The following is a 17,646-nucleotide window of genomic DNA, read 5'->3' as shown; positions in this document are numbered from 1 at the left end:
ACCCTGGGTATCTGCCTTTCCGTCTCTCCTTTGGGAAATTCAGCTAAACAAATCAACTGACAATGAGAAAAGCAGATGCCTAAGCTCTTTTGAAAAATAATTAAGTAAAGGGCAAGTCACATCTCTTAGGTGCTGCAAAAAGGCAAAATAAAAGAAACACCTTTGATGGAAAAGTCAACTCTAGCAATAAGTTGTCGAGGGTCGCTTGGAAATGTTTCACGGCGAGCACAGAGCCACAGCTGGCCAGAGTGCCGTGATGACATTTCCCAGCACACTGGAGCGACAGGTGGCCGGGCTCAGGAGATTCATGGGGGCTCATGAGGCGGCGGCTGGCAGGAAACCCCAGCCACTCAAAGACATAAACTATACCTTCAAAACTCACTTCCATGGGGCGCCTGGGCGGCTCAGTTGGTCGAGCATCTGACTTCAGCTCCGGTCTCTACAGCTCAGGTCCTGATCTCAGGGTTCCTGAGTTCGAGCCCTGGGGCAGGCTTTGTGCTAATAATCTGGAGCTTTAGATTTGTATCTCCCTCTCTCTCTGTCCCTCCCCGGCTCGTGCGCTTTCTCTCTTTCTCTCTCTCAAACATAAGTAAACATTAAAAAAAATAAAAAAATCACTTTCTTAACCCATATCATCCTTTTTGTTTTCAAGTTTTGCCTTCGAAATAATCACTGGCTTCTAAGACATGGCAAAGATAATACGGAGAGGTCCTGTGTGCCCTCTCAGTTGCCCCGCACAGCTGCACCGTGTGTCACTATAGGAACCTGGCGTTGGCACGTGTGTGATGGCTCTATGGCCATTTTTGTCACGTGTGTAGGTTCATGTAGCCATCACTGCCGCTGAGATATAGAACTATTCTATCATTTTCCATTCGACTGGGAGAAATGCCCAGAAGAACAATTGCTAGGTCTTCCTGGCAGGCTGATCTTTTTACCAGTATGTTTCTCTCTATTTCTGGAAATTTTCTTTGCTCTAAAGATTTTTCCTGACTCATGTTTGCATGATTCTCATTCTGTTACCTGCAGCCTATCTATATATTTATAGCTGAGTTGGATTTATTATAGACAATTTATCACTGTGTCGTTTTTCTTAACTTTAAAACCACGCAATAGATTTCAGGTTTGCAGAAAAATTGAGCAGTGTACTCACTGCGATAACCCTCCATCCCCTTCCCTACCCGTATCCCCATTTCTCTGTCATTAGCACCTTTTGCTCATGTGGAACATTCATTACAGTGGACGAACTATAATGATACACTGTTATTAACAAAGTCCATCATTCACATGAGGGTTCACTCTATGCATTGGGTGTTGATTTTGATAAGTTCTTTATAGATTTTGGATACTAACCCATATCTTGTCCCATTCTGTCAGTTGCCTTATAGTTTTGCTAATTGTTTCCTCGCTGTGCAGAACTTTTTATTTCAATGAGGTAACAATAGTTCATATTTGCTTTTGTTTCTTGTGCCTCTGGAGATGTGTTGAGTAAGAACTTTCTGCAGCCAAGGTCAAAGAGGTTTTTGCCTGCCTGCTTTCTCCTCGAGGATTTTGATGGCCTCCTGTCTTACATTTGTGTACGGTGTGAGAAAGTGGTCCAGGTTCATTTCTCTGCATGCCACTGTCCAGCTTTCCCAGCATGTGGTTCATTTCTTTTTAAGACTGAATACTATTGCATTGTACGCATGTGTCATGGTCTATCCAGTCACATGTTGAAGGACATTTCCATTGCTTCCAAGTTTGGGTAATTATAAATAAAGTTGCTATAAACATTCCTGTACAATTCTCTCCCTCTCTCTCTCTCTCTCTCTGTGTAAATTTCCAACTCATTTATGTGGATGCCTAGGAAAATTCCATCCATTTCATCTCTCTGGGAAGGGAAGTCTCCTAGCCAGCCCTATTTAAGAAGAAAAAATCAATTGTATTTTTAATCTGTAGCCTATTGACATTTTTTTTTACTCTGACCATAATTTCTTTTAATCATATAATTAACCCATCAAGCCTGCTCTCTTTAGCCCAAAAGATGGAGAAAGGGGTAGCCCAGAAAGACAGAATATCTTTTTCAATATTAGCAATCACCTGACATTAATTGAACCATTGTTGGACCCAAAGTGCTAAAACTAAGGATGGTTTAAAAATTGAAGATAGTCTCACAATCAAAATAAAGAAGTAGAAACTATCACTCAATACAACTTCTACATATATATTTCAGTGATAGAAATGAAGAGATTTTTAAAAGTATTATCTGACTGGCATAGAGAACCATAAACCACTTAATTATAAAAGGAAACTGAGAAAATTAAATGAAGTTAACCAAAAAATAGTTCAAGTGGGATCAAACTTCAAAAAGCAAAATTAGGGGGCACCTGGGTGGCTCGGTCGGTAAGCGTCCGGCTTCAGCTCAGGTCATGATTTCTCGGTTTGTGGGTTCGAGCCCCATGTCGGGCTCTGTGCTGACAGCTCAGAGCCTGGAGACTGTCTTCGGATTTTGTGTCTCCTTCTCTCTCTCTGACCCTCCCCTGCTCATGCTGTCTCTTTCTCTCTCTCAAAAATAAATAAAAACATTTTTAAAAATCAAAAAACAAAAAGCAAAGTTTGTTTATCAAATGGTTAGTTTGTATTGAATGAAAAATTGTCACCTTATTTTAAGTTCATTCTAAATTTGATGTAAGCGATTTTGCTTAATGCTTACTCATTAAACCATGAATTTTTTTCTTTTTCTTCAACTGCCTATAGTTTCTGTCTGACAAACTACAGATAGACACTAGACATTCCTAATATGAAGACAGAGTAGGCTTCTAATGTGTTAATGTTTATCTCAAGAAAAGGTGACTTTGCTACCTCTTACATAATTTAAGTCTGCTGTTTTAAGCTACTAATATTTTATACAACTGAGGGTGAAAGCATCTTTCATTTAAAAACTTTTTAAATGTTTATTTATTTTTGAGAGAGGGAAAGAGACAGAGCGTGAGTGGGAAGCGGCAGAGAGAGCGAGAGACATAGAGTCTGAAGCAGGCTCCTGGCTCTGCACAGAGTCCGACGCATAGAGTCCAACGCAGGGCTTGAACTCATGAACCATGAGACTGTGACCTGAGCTGAAGTCAGATGCTTAACCGACTGAGCCACCCAGGTGCCCTTCATCTTTCATTTTTTAAAATAAACAACGGCAATATAAATATTCTACATTCATCCTGAAAGTGATAGCACTCTAATAGAAAGGAAAGAGTAAAATCTGCCTACTCGTACAACACAATACAAAAGTCTTTCAGAGAAATATGCAGATTCCACCCTTTAGTCCCAACAACCTTAATTCTTCAGATTATTAATTGGATGTGACATCTCTCTGACCCTGCTGGGCAGCACGGCTCAGTTCTCCGCACACCTTCTTCTCTCCCGTTGTCTGCGTGAACCCCTCACCAGAAGGATACCAGAGCTTTGGAGGCTGTCTGATGGACAGCGTGCCGTGGCTGGTACGTCCCAGGGCCCGGGGACCTCAGGTTAGCCCCGGGGGAGAAAAGGACTGGCACCTCTCCCACGCCCACCATGGCCTTCCACACTCTGCCTCCTGTCCAGTGTCTGCTTAGTCCTAAATGACTAATTTAAAGCAGGGCACACATTGTCCAGATTCATATATGGATTCACGAATATTTACTGAGTATCCACAGTGTGCCACATAGTGGTTTTCGTGTGGGTAAGACAGCAGTGAACAAAAGAAGTGCTCTCTTGTGGAGCTTATATTCCTGTTTGGGACATAGACAATTAATAACTATATATGGAGAAAGATATATATACACATATAATATATATATATATATAAATATATACACACACACATATATATGTGAAAGGTATATATACACATATATAATGCAATGGCCACGGTAATAAATACCACTGAGAAAAGTAAAGCTGAATAAGAAAGTAGAGATTGGCAAGGTGACAGGTCATAGATGTGTTAGGGAAGGCCTGTGTCAGGGGTCAGGGGCTGACCTTTGCGTGGAGGCCTAAGGAAGAGAGGAGAAAGGTCTCACAGATATGTAGAAAAATAGAGTGCAGGCAACTGCAAAGGCCCTGAGGTAGGATCATGTTTGTCAAATCCCAAAAGGCAGAAAGCCATCATGGCTGAGTAAGAGTGAGTGAACAAGCGGGGGCGGGGGGGGGGGGGGGGGGGGGGAAGTCCAAGGGGAAGCCAGAGACCAGGTGGGCGGTGGCTCTAGAGGCTGTGGACAGGGTATTGGATTTATTCTAAGTCAAGTAGAGAGTTACTGAAAGATTTTTGCTGTTTGCTTAGGTCTGGCTTCTCTTTTCCAGCAATCACCTTGAACTCTGAAGGAAGGACATTCAATCGGGAGCACAGGTAGAAACTGGGAAGTCCTTTATGAGGCTCTTCTAAGGGAGGGTGCTATTTTGAGAATGAGTAATCATGGTAGAAGTGACAGAAGGAACTGTGCTTTAGAAGATATTTTCAGTCTAGAGTCAAAAGATTTTGCTGGGGAATTAACTAAATGGTGTGAGCAAAACAGAAAGGGGAGAGGCTGAGTTTGTGAGGCTGAGGATTAGGTGAACGGTGGGGCCATCTTCCGAAATGGGCAACACTGACGGCAGAGGAGATACTGGAGAGAAGTCAGGAAACTCCACCAGAGCAGATGCTGGAACTTCACATTTTTTTGAGACACGTGTACGGCCTTCAGGAATCCCCCAGATTAATAAATGCCACCATAAGCCTCAATATTTCTCATAGGATATAGTAAAGTGGCCTCTTTCTTTTTAGCCTCTTAAAACTCCCTTGCTTGAGACCAATCATGGCAGAGGCCAGAGCACTCTCTTGTCCTGGTGCCACAGATGTCTCTTTCTTGTCCTGGTGTCTCTGTAGGACCACCCAATGCACCCACCCAGGGCGTGACTGTTCCGCAGAAAAATTTGACATTGCACTCTTGTGTATCCCAACTTTTCATTGTTTCAAGCATTTCACTTCTATCATCAGCATTAGCAGTTAGTTTCCTTTTTGGACCCTTTTCAAAAAGAAATCAAATTGGTTTCACCTTATGAGAGTTTCTGAATATGGGGCAATGACTCAGCACAAGAAAACCAAGTGAAGGCAGGATTGCTAAATGAGAATCTCTCACCAGCTACGTAGATCATTCAGGAATATCAACTTCCCTGCCCATCCCCAAAATATTCAGCTGCATGAATTAGTAAAATTGGAAATTCTTTCAAGTTATGATCCAGGGAGTCTCACAAATGATTAAAACCATGAATTTTAAATCCGAGAAGGTCAACGATCTACTGTCTGAATTTATCACATTCAGTTTCTGCTTATTTGTTTTATATCCTGTGGCCTATGGGGAGAGTCGTGCAGTCAGAGACCCCTCCCCTTCTGTCCTATGATAATCCAGAACTACCCCCTCCTACTTTTAGGGATTTGTTAAGAACTTCAGTAAAGTTTTAGATATCCTAAAGAGGACATATTTGAAACAGAAAAGCCTTAGTGCAGGTCCCATCTCGGCCATTTACCAGCTGTGTGACTTTCGGAAAGTTGCTTACCCTCTCTGAGCATGTTTCTCTTTTTCGGTGGGGATGATGACACCTAACGTGTGAGGTGGTTGAAAATGGCCCAGAATTAAGTTCCTGCAATGGTCATGACGGTGTGCTACACAGAGTGTCCTTCATGAGATCCTGCTGTGAGGACCACAGTTGGCCAACAGCTCTGGCTGTGGATTCCCTGCACCCTTATAATATCTAAAATGTTTGCCTCCAGGATCCCATTTTCACCCCAATGCAGGCAACATTGTCCTTGCTGAGACACCTGGGTTCTAGTTCTGCATTAGCTGATTATTCAACCTTTTTAAGTCACTCTCGCTCTTCGGGACTCAGTTTTCTTATTTGTAAAATGAAGAGGTTGAAAAACGTGCTGTTGAAAACTCACGCACAGCCCTGGAGTCCTCTGATTTCTATCTGGCACTGGGAGATACAGTATAACTGACTTCTCCAGCACCCCCTGTCCCCCTGCCCACCTACCTTTGCAGGTAGGACACGCTGTCTCTGTATCTTATCAAGATTGTTAGCTTGCCTGTCAGACTCCCTGCAAAACAACACGAACTGCTCGAAGACAAAGTCCACATGCATTTGATACAGTAGTTGGCAGGAAGTAGGCACTTGGTCAATGTTTGTAGAAGGGGCTGCGCAGTGTACCTACAGGGCGAACTAGACAAAACTGCCCAGGTTAGACCTTTTGTCAGCAAATGTAAAGCCTCACTCAGGCTAACTATAAGATTAAAGACACCTACTCTGTACTTTGGCAGAGTGTCTGACATATCAGGCGGTCAAGAGATATTTAAGGAAGGTAGGTTGAAAGTAAGACAGGGAAAAAGATAAACAAGTCATATTGTTACCAGTATTTCTTCAAAGATTCCTGGTAATTTGTAAAAGTGAAACCTGAGTATATGAAATGGAGACTGACACACATGCACCTCTTAGAAGAATGGAATTTAAGAACCTAGAGACTGATTTCTCATAAATGTCTGATGTACAGAAGAACAAGACTTCTCTCCTGACCAATGCACAACTGCCAAGAATCCATTCCCATTCTCAAGCCTTGGAACTCTCTGCTTGGACTCTGGCTGGACATGCCCCTCCTTGCACAACTCGCCTGTAAATGCAGCCTCCCAACCCTCAACAGACTCACCTGTAGCCTGCAACATCATGCATTTATGGAAGTGCCGCTCCTCCGCCGTTCCCAAATAAACTCAATTTCTGGTAATTTGATCTGGCCTCAGTTTACCTCTTTATTTAGGTTGATAAACGTTTACTATACCAAATTGTTCTTCCATAGACCCAACAGCTTAGTTAATGAGTTTGGTCAAAATTGGGGATGTAAGCATATTGCCATTGAATTTTTTTTCTCTCTATAGTATAAATCTATGTCATAAAAATTAAGAAGGAAATAATGTTTACATTTGTGTAGATAGCACTTTCTAGTTTCCAAAGGACTTTCTGATACATGATTTCATTGTAGGTTCCAGAAAATTTTCATATTGTGCAAATGGTTGTCAAACTAATTAAATTTACTGAATCAGTAGTAGGATCATTCCATTGTCAACCACATTTTCATCTTATGTAGAGATCTTAAGTATTCTTTTCACAGTTGATAGTATTCAAAGTTGCCATGGATACAAGATAGCTCTACAAGCCATTTGCCATTCCTCATCTTCAGCCAGTAACCCTGTAAAGAGACTAAGCAAATGAAAGAAATCATTCTCATTATCAGCTACTAAGTCTTAACATCATAGAATGCAAGAGAAAGAAGGAATTTTCTCTTCTGGTGCAGACATTCTTAGTCATAGATACATGAATCCCTAAAATTGACTAGCAAACTCTATGGCTATGTTTCTCACAATATTCCCTAGTTTTCATTAGATTATGAAAACAGATGGGCTCCATGATGACAGCCCACCATTTACATATGAGATAATAGATTCTGGAGAGGCCAAGTGAATTTCTTGGGGTTCCAGAACACAGCTACTTGGAGGCTGAATTTGATTTGTGGTACCACTAGTTGAATGCTTTTGCCCATCACCCAAGTGCATTTAGGAGCCATACATTTTTTGCCTCAATCAGGGAAGAGGTATATCCCTGTTTCTGAAGTTAGAATATGAAAGAGTCTTATACACACCTGCCTGGTTTGTGCTAGGTTTCCAACATTTAATTAAGATGATTTATTATTGTCTTAATTATACAATCTCAGCAGTAAAGTATAGAGAAAATGAGTCTTCACACATGGTGAAAATTTGGTGGCTGTGCATTAAAATTTGAATAGCACTGGTAATGTTTCATGATTACAGATTAACACATATATTCAGTTTCCTTGGAAATAATTGGGCAGAGGAGATTATTTAAGAATTTAGTAATTGGGAGCAAATCTCATTTGTATCCTGCAACAGCCTTACCTCATATTATGATATACATTATGATTTATAAGAGAAGTTATGTATTTGGTCATTGAGATGTTGAGAATATATTTCATATATATATTTGGTCTTCATCCAAACTTCCTGGCTCACAACTCACAAAGCCCTTGAAACTTCCCAAGGATGAGAGTGATAAAGGTGTCTCTTGTTATGTTAGTGGGATGACTTAAGGACAGGGTTGGTTGCCAATGTCATCAATCATGCAATTAGAGGGTTAGAACTTTCAGGCCCATCCCAGACCCCTGGGGAGGGGAGAGGGATTGGAGGTTGAAGCAGTTGCCAATGGCCAGAGCTTTGATCAAGCATGCCAATGTAATGAAACCTCTTTAAAAATCCAAAAGAATGGGCTTGGGAGCTTCCATGGTGAACAAATGGAGATGGGGGGAGGGGGCTACCTACTCAGAGAGCACGGAGGCTCTGCGCACCTTCACACATAGCTTGACCTTATGCATCTCTTCCATGCTGTGTGTGCCTGAACTTGACCTATACATCTCTTCCACGTGGTATGTGCCTGAACTTGACCTATGCATCTCTCCCACGTGGTGTATGCCTGAGTGACTATCTGGTAAGTATGATAAAACGTTTCTCTGAGTTCTGTGAGCTGCTGTAGCAAATTAATCGAACCCAAAGTGGAGTCTGTCAATCCAGAACCTTTACATACATAAAAGCAGAAAAGATGCTGAAAAAGCTTATGATCATGTAAATATCAGGAACAAATTTTTATTTTAATTTTTTAAGTATTTGTTTATTTAGGGAGAGCACGAGTTGGGGAGGAGCAGAGAGAGAAGGAGAGAGAGAATCCCAAGCAAGCTGCCCACTGTCAGTGCAGAGCCTGAGGTGGGGGTCAATTTCACAACCATGAGATCGAGAGTCCAACGCTTAACCAACTGAGCCACCCAGGCACCCGGAAAACAGATTTTGTAAAAGCAACAATGCTGAAGTTAGGAGTGGGAAGATAGAAAATGGTAGTTTAATTATGTGAAATAAGATTTCCTTAGTTTTTGTATGTGGGAATTTGCCCACATTATCTGAGTAGCACTTTAAAAAAATATGGTTATATTATCAGCAAGAATATAATCTAAGGATAAACTTTAGTGGATCCCTAACATATGTAAGAATAGGGAACAGGTGTAGTTGGTTTTTAAAAAGTAGCATTTTACATTTCTGTTCTCACCTTCCTCCGTTCTGATCTTTAAATGCCGTATATTGCCCCCCCCCACGCTGTTGGCTCTCAGGAAAAAGATCATAATGCTGGAAAATAAAGCCTTGACAATATCGCTATGTCTATATGAGAAGCACTGCCCAAATCTCAAAAACTGCAAAGGGGGAAATTGGGAAAGAAAAAGCATGCGTTGCTCTATTAGCAAATGTCCAAATATTTTCTGGCCTGAAATAGAGTGTGGTCGGAGGAAAGGAAGCCCCAGCTTCACAATGAGGGGGGCACAGTGACTGCATTCTCCTGAACCAGGGACCCAGCAAAGTTCCCCTAAGTGTTGTAGGAAGCCGGGCTCCCCATCCTTCCAAATCTTCCAGGAGAGTGTGGAGAGAGGGAGGTGGGAAGAGCGAGGCCTTGGACACCACGCTTCCTAACCAAGGGACAGACAGGCATGTGCGGGGAGCTGGCTCTCTGTGCACCTGTGCTCTGCTCCCTGTCTCTCTGGTAGAAAGGACTGATGCTGGGGGCAGCCCAGAGATGCACACACTCAGGCTTGGGCTGACCCAAGCAGTCCCTTGTCGTCCCTTGTATCGGGGCTCTCTGAGTGAGAAGGGTTGGAGATAAGGAAGTAAGAGGGAGGGGAGGGGAAGCCAGCCACAGTCTGGGTCAGTCGTCTGAGGCCCTGGAAGGTAGAGGGAAGTACTACTTCCCTGTCTGGATTACTGCTCTAGATATGGACCACTCAGAAAACAGCCAGAGTGTTCAGAGCAGCCACAGAATTATGGTCTTGGGGACCAGTCATCGTTCAGAAACAGAGAGTCTTTCAGAGAAGGTATCACAAAGGGTTGGCCCACTAGGCATTAATGACCAAGGGCCAGCCTACTCTGTGCAGGCCCAGCGGTCAGAGCTCAGAGGGGAGACCCAAAGGGTAATAACACTGACTTCTTTCCCTATTGTAACATGGATGCCAGAACTGCAAGTAACCCCAAGAGTTCCCGCCAGAGTAACTGTGAAGAGGGTGCCCAGTCCAGAGGGAGGGCTTCTGGGATGGCCCCTGTGCTGGTCGTGGGGAAAACGGGGGGCTGCAGAGACATGGCTAGTGCCTGCCATGCTTCCCCTGCAGTCCTGCATCATTGATGAGGTCCCCCACCGGCCCTCCCCAGTAGCACGTGGTTCCGGCCGGTCTCTCTGGCGCGGTGCCTCATTTATTTGCAGAGTTGTTACTCTGGTGGCCGGTGAGAGCCAGGAGCAGCCAGGGTTTGGCCAGTCATGCTGAATCGGCCATCCTTCCTCCTCACAAACTTGCAGATTTACCGGGAGTCCCAAGTGTGGGGATGGGAAGAAGAGGGGCTTTCTGCTGGCGGGTGGAGATTTTTCCCCAAATCAGGGCTTCTCGCCTCAGACATGGAAAGCATTTGAGCTCTGAGTCAATAGCATAGTCCAGGCTGAAAATATCTCAGCCTGCATTGTTGACAGGCCAGGGAGAAGCGGGAACCCCGAGAACCACACTGTGTGCTCTCCTTTCCTCTGTGCCAACGTGTGTGCCAGAGTGAACTCAGGGTACCATCGCCAGCGGTTCGGGCTGGGGGGAAGTTATCAGAGAAGGCAGAAGGGGAAGAGGCAGAGAGATTTCACACACCTTTCCATGAGGCTCATGTTTGAGGCAACAGAGAGAAGATAAAGGAGTGTGAGGCACACCGCAGGGCTTGGTCACGGTCACCCCTCCTCTCTAGGCTCCTGAGCTATGGGTCACAGTGCACCCACAAGCAGGGATTCGGCTTGAGCAAGCGTAATTCAGTGCTTGTTGCTGCTTATAAGATCTGCTCCTTCTGAGAACTTGAAGTTGAATCTAACAGGGTCGAGTTACATACATTTAATGCTTGAAGTGATCCTTTCAACTTTAGGCTTGACTTTATTTTTTTAAGACTTAGATGAAAATCTGAATTGATAGTGCGCGATAACCTATGTGAAATTTACCAAATCCTTAACATACAGGCACACATGCCCAACAACTAGAAATAATATTGAGCACAGTTCTGGTGTTAGAGTCAACCTCTTCTACCTTGGAAATTGAAAAATAAAAAATAAAAAGACCAAAGCAAACTTAGCTATAGGATAAACCTTTTCTTCCATCCTAGTTTTTGTTGTTTGTTTTACAGAGAGAGAAAGAGAGAGAGAGAGAGAGACAGAGAGAGAGAGAGAAGAGAATCCCAAGCAGGCTCCATGCTCAGCACGGGGCGCAATGCGGGGCCCAATCCCGTGACCCTGGGAACATGACCTGAGCCGAAATCAGAGTTGGATGCTAAATCATCAGAGCCACCCAGGATTCCCTCTTCTGTCCTGGTTTTATGTCATTTGTAGATTCTCTTCTCTCTCTCATGCTTGTCTGATTTGGAAGTCACATCTTTATTTTGAGGCTCTTATTCTAATTGTAGAGAGTTTAGGTTTTGTAAACTCAAGTTTTTAATTCTAAGTGTAGAGTTTAACTGTATATAAACAGTTAAGTTTATCTGTTTATAATTGGTCAGATTTCATGGTCAGGTCATGATCTCGCAGTTCATGAGTTCGAGCCCCATGTTAGGCTCTATCCTGACAACTCAGAGCCTGGAGCCTCCTTCGGATTCTGTGTCTCCCTCTCTCTTTCTGCCCCTCCCTCGCTCTCTCTCTCTCTCTCTCTCTCAAAAATAAACTTTAAAGAAATTTAAAAAAATAATAAGAAGAGAGGCAAGTGCAAAGAGTCTGAGGTGAAAACACATAATACCTACTCTGTGCTGGTCACAGAGGATGGACACATAGACAAGGGGTCAGCAATCCTTACCCTGGTCTGTGCTCTGCACAGTTTCCTAAATATTGTTTGTGACTTAGTTATTTTTATATAAGCCTAAGCACTCTATCAAGCTGTTCACATTTGATTTCCATCCTCTCAAATTTGGGAAAGAGAATTTTTCTTTAGAAACAACTTCTTGGAGAATGTCTAAATGGTCAAACTTTCTTCACTTAGGTTTTTATACAACTGTTTTCCTAAATTTTTTTAATGTTTATTTATTTTTGAGAGATGGAGACAGAGCATGAGCAGGGGAGGGGCACACACACACACACACACACACACACACACACGGAATCTGAAGCAGGCTCCAGACTCTGAGCTGTCAGCACAAAGTCTGACGTGGGGCTCGAACCCACCTACTGTGGGATCATGACCTGAGCCAAAGTCGGACGCTCAACCCACTAAGCCACCCAGGCGCCCCTATACAAATGCTTTTCTAAGGATACCATTTGGTAGCTGCATTCCTCGATCCTTCTTTTGTGTTAGAGCTAGAAAAACTATGTGCAATATGGATACATAAAGAAGCAGGGAAAATAGAATTCTAGAATTTGTGAGACAGATGCTTGGAAATGATTTCCATGAAGTTTTACTAGATTCATCTGCTTTAGGCACTGGGAGGAGTAGCGTTAGTAAACATCCAGGGTGTTGGTGTCTGTCTCTAACTCAGAGGGATCTGTAACAGAGAAATGAATTCATCAAAGTGATGAAGTCAGCATTGTAGCAGTTCCATGAAGAATGACAAAATATTCAGGACAATTCGTTTGTAGCCACAATATAATGCTAACAATTTTTAAGCATCATGAGTATTATACTCCTTAAATACATACTGTAGGATTCCAAATATATAATCAGTGGTCTTTAGGTTACTAACATCTTATTGCAATGACACAAGGAGATTCTTTATTTTCCATCTAGCAAGGGTAGAGGCTCAGAAATGCTTGTCATGTGCTTATAAAATTGCAGAATAGTTCTGAGTCAGAATGATGACAGTGTAAAAAGGGTTAAGTCAATACTAATTTGACATAGGGCATGCATGATTGCCCACCAATTACCAATGATTTGAGTTGACTAATTGATTCAGTTTTGCATATTGGAATAACACTATTCCTTGGGGTTTTTGTAAGCAATTTTTTAATGTTTATTTATTTTTGAGAGAGAGAGAGAGAGAGAGAGTGGGCAAGGGCAGAGAGAGAGGGAGACACGGAATCTGATGTAGGCTCCAGGTTCTGTCTGAGCTGTCAGCACAGAGCCTGACATGGGGCTCGAATTCACGAACCACGAGATAATGACCTGAGCCGAAGTGGACGCTTAACTGACGGAGCCACCAAGGCGCCCCATAACACTATTCCTTGTAAGGCAAATATATCTGCATTGTGTATTTAGACTTGATACTATTGGAGGATCCTGGAAACTGGTTTTAGGATACTTTTCTTTTGATTTAGGAAACTGTTTACACCTGAAGAGAATGGTAGTTTTCATGAAAGATATAGAAATAACTACGTTAGTCACACACACACACACACACACACACACACACACACACCCCTGAGATTCTTGAAGCAAATATAGTTTAAGAAAAATTATTATCTTCTGAGCAATTGAATCCTTGAGATGCCTCTACATCTTTTGTTTCTTTTCTGGATTTCTCTGATACTTGCTAAGGACTCCCAAATCATGTTAATATTTCCTTTTATATACTGCAAAATTGCCATGCGTATAATCAGTTGTTACTCTCTAATTATTTGTCTTTCTCTCCAGGTTTACGGTTCTTTCTGGCCTTAAGTCTGAGACTTAAGAAGAATCAATTAATTTTATGAGTTCCTTGTCCTTAAGAACTAGCAATAAGCATTACATAAATGCTGTTTATTAGGAAGGGAATTTGGCACTAAGAAGTACTAATCCTGATAGAAAATGTAAAGCACTGAAATGGAACAAGAAATGATAGATTGCTTAGCTAATATGTTTACAGATTGTTTTTCCATATCACACCACACAATATTTCTAATTCAGATCTATTTTTGGCAAGGTTTAAAGTTACTTCTCGTGTAAGTTCATTTCATGTTTTTTTTTAAATAGATCCTAGCCAGGTTTATTTTTTCTGTAGTAGAATAAAGTCAAGCTGTTTGATGAAAAAGACAGTTCATCTACTAGTTGAGCTCTAACCAATATGAAAAAAAATTTCTGAGAGAACATTTTGAGTACAGAGCGCCTTGACAATGCCCTTGTCCTTACTAGCATAGCTTTCACTGCAACAAATTCTACTAATATGAAATGAAAACACACAATTGAATCATGACCAGTTGAAATTCAATTTTTTCCATTATGGCAGAATTTACTATGGAAAATAAAGATGAGGAAATACTCATTTTTAGTGGGCAATAATAAAATTTCACATTAGGGAAACTGCCTATAAGTGAGAAGCACTGTCTAGGAAGCAAGGGGAAATGCAACTTTAAACCAGTGTTCTAGTAGGTATAAGTCCAGAAATGCCTAATTTGGAAAGCATTTGACTGGAGGTTGTAAAAGGTCAACAAAAGAAAAAAAAATCTAGGACACATCTTGTCCTCAGGTTCTAACTTGCAAATCCCAGTGAAGCCAATGGAAAGTTTATGGAGATATCTAAAAGGCACATTTGGCCTAGTTCAGAAGCTCTATTAAATTAGTATTTTAATATATTGTCCTAGTTAAGTCTTGTCTTTATGGTCCTTTTAACATTGCTTCAGCCAGGGTTCATTCATATCTAAGTCAGAAGTCACAGAAATAGGATAAGCTAACAGGATATTTGACCTTTTATTCAATCTCAAAGATACTTTGGCTCCCTAACCCCCCCATTCCCCAAAGCTGGGAAAAGAACCTATGTGAAGATATTCATCAAAGGCAAACTCTGTGTTTTTTAATACCCATACAGTGGGAGGTATAAACAGATGTAAAATGTATAATACCGACAGTTAGCTTGGAAGAATTTAGTCCTGGAAACAAAGCTACAATATCTGATGTTATAAATGTTACTTTATAATACCAAGTCTATAAATGTCATTGTAACTGTTCCCTTGTGAAACAAGGAGGAAGTCAGGTAACCTCTAACTTCTTGTGATCTGTATTTACAGAGCCTCTATTTTGTAAATTTTTTTAATGTTTATTTGTTTTTTTGAGAGATAGAGAAACTGAGCGTGAGCAGGGGAGGGGCAGATGGAAGGAGACACAGAATCTGAAGAAGGCTCCAAGCCCTGAGTTGTCGGCACAGAGCTCGATGAAGCGGGGCTTGAACTCACGAACTGTGAGATCATGACCTGAGCCAAGATACTTAACCGACTGAGCCACCCAGGTGCCCTGAGCCTATATTTTGGCCTGGTATTGCCTTAGTACATAGCAATGGACCTTGTCAATAGTACCAGATTTGGTTTCTGGAAATGCAGGAGCAAAGCATCAGTTCATGACATTTTGGAGACAGTTATCAAAGATTTGATTTCCTCAAAGAGGTGCATTTTGATAAGCATCCACCATCAGTTTTCAGACTTGTCTTTGCAGATAGAACCAAGGAGGTTTCAGGGACACATCTGCTAAGAGAAGAGGGAGTGGGTTGAGACAATCTCTGCTCAAAACCAAGCCTTGCCTTGAAATGAAAATTTACCGGAGACTGGAGCCAGATGGACTGAGTTTATATCCCTGCTGTGATCTCAGTTATTTTGCTTAACCTCTCTAGGCCTCAGTGACCTCATCCCTAAAAAAAAAAAAAAAATAGACACAGTAGCAGGGTTTTGTGAGATTTTAAGAGTTCAAATATCTACAGTATTGTTTTTCTCAGGTCAGCTCTCATTATTATTTTATATTAAATACTCTCACTTGGATTTGTCTCTTAGCCCAGCTCCACACCTCCTCGTTGGAATAATGTAAGGGGGCCTGAATGGGAGAAATGATGTGTAGAGGCAGAAAGAGATGCGATAAGAAAAACAAAGACCCGTTTTGTAAAAACTGTGAACTCCCTGCACCTGTTATATCTTGATAACTACCTAACATTATTTCACAAAAAGGAGAGAAAGGACTTCTTTCCACTAGGTGGGCAGTGCACAGGGCAGAAGAGTCAAGTGGGCCATGAAGGACCTGTCAATGGAGGGTAGTGATGTTGGAGAAGTGGGAGGAAACCAGATGCCACACTGCAGAACTTTCTGGCTCAGAGCCCTCTTGAGACACTTCCAAGTACAGGGTCTCTGAAAAGTGGTCAAGATTTGGGGGAAGGTTTTAAGAAGTTGTCAGAAATCTATCAATCACAAAACGTTTCTTGCACATCTGTTATGCACCAGGCACTGTGCTGGAATTGGCAACACAAAAGATGATGGTGACGTCAAGTTCCTCAAGGTCCTGTCTGGATCATCCACGGGCCCAGAATTTTAAGAGCTCAGAGGCAGCTCAGGCCCCTGCACTCTGTGACTGTGCATGAGGGGACCCGCGGTTCGGAATACCAGGGAAAGATTGGCGCGAGCCCAGCAGAGAGATTTCAGGAAAAGGGTGCCATCCAAGGGCAATAAAATGAATTTCTTGTTTTACATTTACACTTGTGCCTTTAATTAAGATTCTCTGAAGATATTGATGACATCAACAAAATAAAGTCCTGCTTTAAAACCCAACTGATCAACTACCTATGGCTTAAGCATTGAACGACTCCTAACATCACCGTTTCAGAAATGACTTAATATTACTACTGATAGGAAACACAACTCTTTCGCAAGAAGCGCGACTGCATGCCTTGGTGTCTTGTGCGTACAGTCAAGTGGGACACGAACAAAATTCCCATAAAAAGGCCAACGGGCCGCGCTCAGGGTACGAGCGCTGCACACGTGTCCGGCGGCCCCGCCTCCTCGCCCCGCCCCATCCAGCCTGATTTTACAGGGTCCGCCAACGCTCGCGAGAGCCCTCTATGCTTCCACGTTTGCCACGTTCCAAAGAACGGAGACAGACTGGAAAGCCGAAGGCGGCTGGCGCTCACAGGCGCCTGCGACTCGCCAGAACAGCCCCAAGTCTGCAGGGGGCGGGGAAGCGCGGCAGGGTTCCACCCCCTCACAGCGCCATTGTGACTGGCTGTACCCCCGTCACTCAGGCTCCCCTGGGCGGGGAGAAGGCGGGGCTCGGGCGGGAAGGGGCGTGACCGCGGGGGGGGGCGGGCTGCCCGGGAGCCGCGCGCTCTCGCCTGGGGAAGGAGTCACAGGTTCGGCGCACGCGAGCGCTGGGCGCGCGCAGCCGGCAGGCGGGCGAAAGTCCTCGGAGGCGCGGCGGACGGTGCCGAGACACGGGCGCTGCTGCAGGAGCAGCGGCCCGCACCCGCTGCAGCGCCGGCCACAGTCAGCGGCCCCCCGCGCCTCTTGTGGCCCGGCTCACCGAGGGAGCCCCCTACCCTTCACCCGTTCCCGCAGTGCGCGCAATGGCCCCGCGCAAGAATGCCAAGGGCGGCGGCGGCAACAGCAGCAGCGGCAGCAGCAGCAGCGGCTCCGGCAGCGGCAGCCCGGGCGCAGGGACCAGCGGCGGCAGCAGTAGCAGCCCCGGGGCCCGGAGAGGTCAGAGGCGTGCCGGGGAAAGGGTGTGGGGCCAGGGTCCGGGAGCGGGGCCCGGGCGGCGGGCGCTGCCGTGCCGTTTCCCCGGATCCCGCCGTGCATCCATCCTCCGCGTCGTTCCTCCTTGTGGCGCGGGGCGGAGGCCGCGCTCGG

General features: G+C 43.7%; 1 protein-coding gene across 2 annotated transcripts in view; it reads left to right on the top strand.

Annotated features, from left to right (window-relative positions):
- The first annotated feature begins 17,145 nt into the window (after nt 1–17,145).
- ASPH (aspartate beta-hydroxylase) overlaps nt 17,146–17,646 on the top strand; it is a 210,243-nt gene continuing 209,742 nt past the window's right edge. For both annotated transcript variants that reach the window (XM_029923909.1, XM_029923907.1), the window contains exon 1: nt 17,146–17,496. In XM_029923909.1, coding sequence (XP_029779769.1) covers nt 17,364–17,496 — 133 coding nt within the window. In that variant the 5' untranslated portion in view covers nt 17,146–17,363. The remainder of the gene's footprint in view (nt 17,497–17,646) is intronic.

Source organism: Suricata suricatta, chromosome 15 (genome assembly GCF_006229205.1).
Source record: "Suricata suricatta isolate VVHF042 chromosome 15, meerkat_22Aug2017_6uvM2_HiC, whole genome shotgun sequence".
NCBI lineage: Eukaryota > Metazoa > Chordata > Mammalia > Carnivora > Herpestidae > Suricata > Suricata suricatta.
This window is presented reverse-complemented; position numbering and strand designations above follow the sequence as displayed.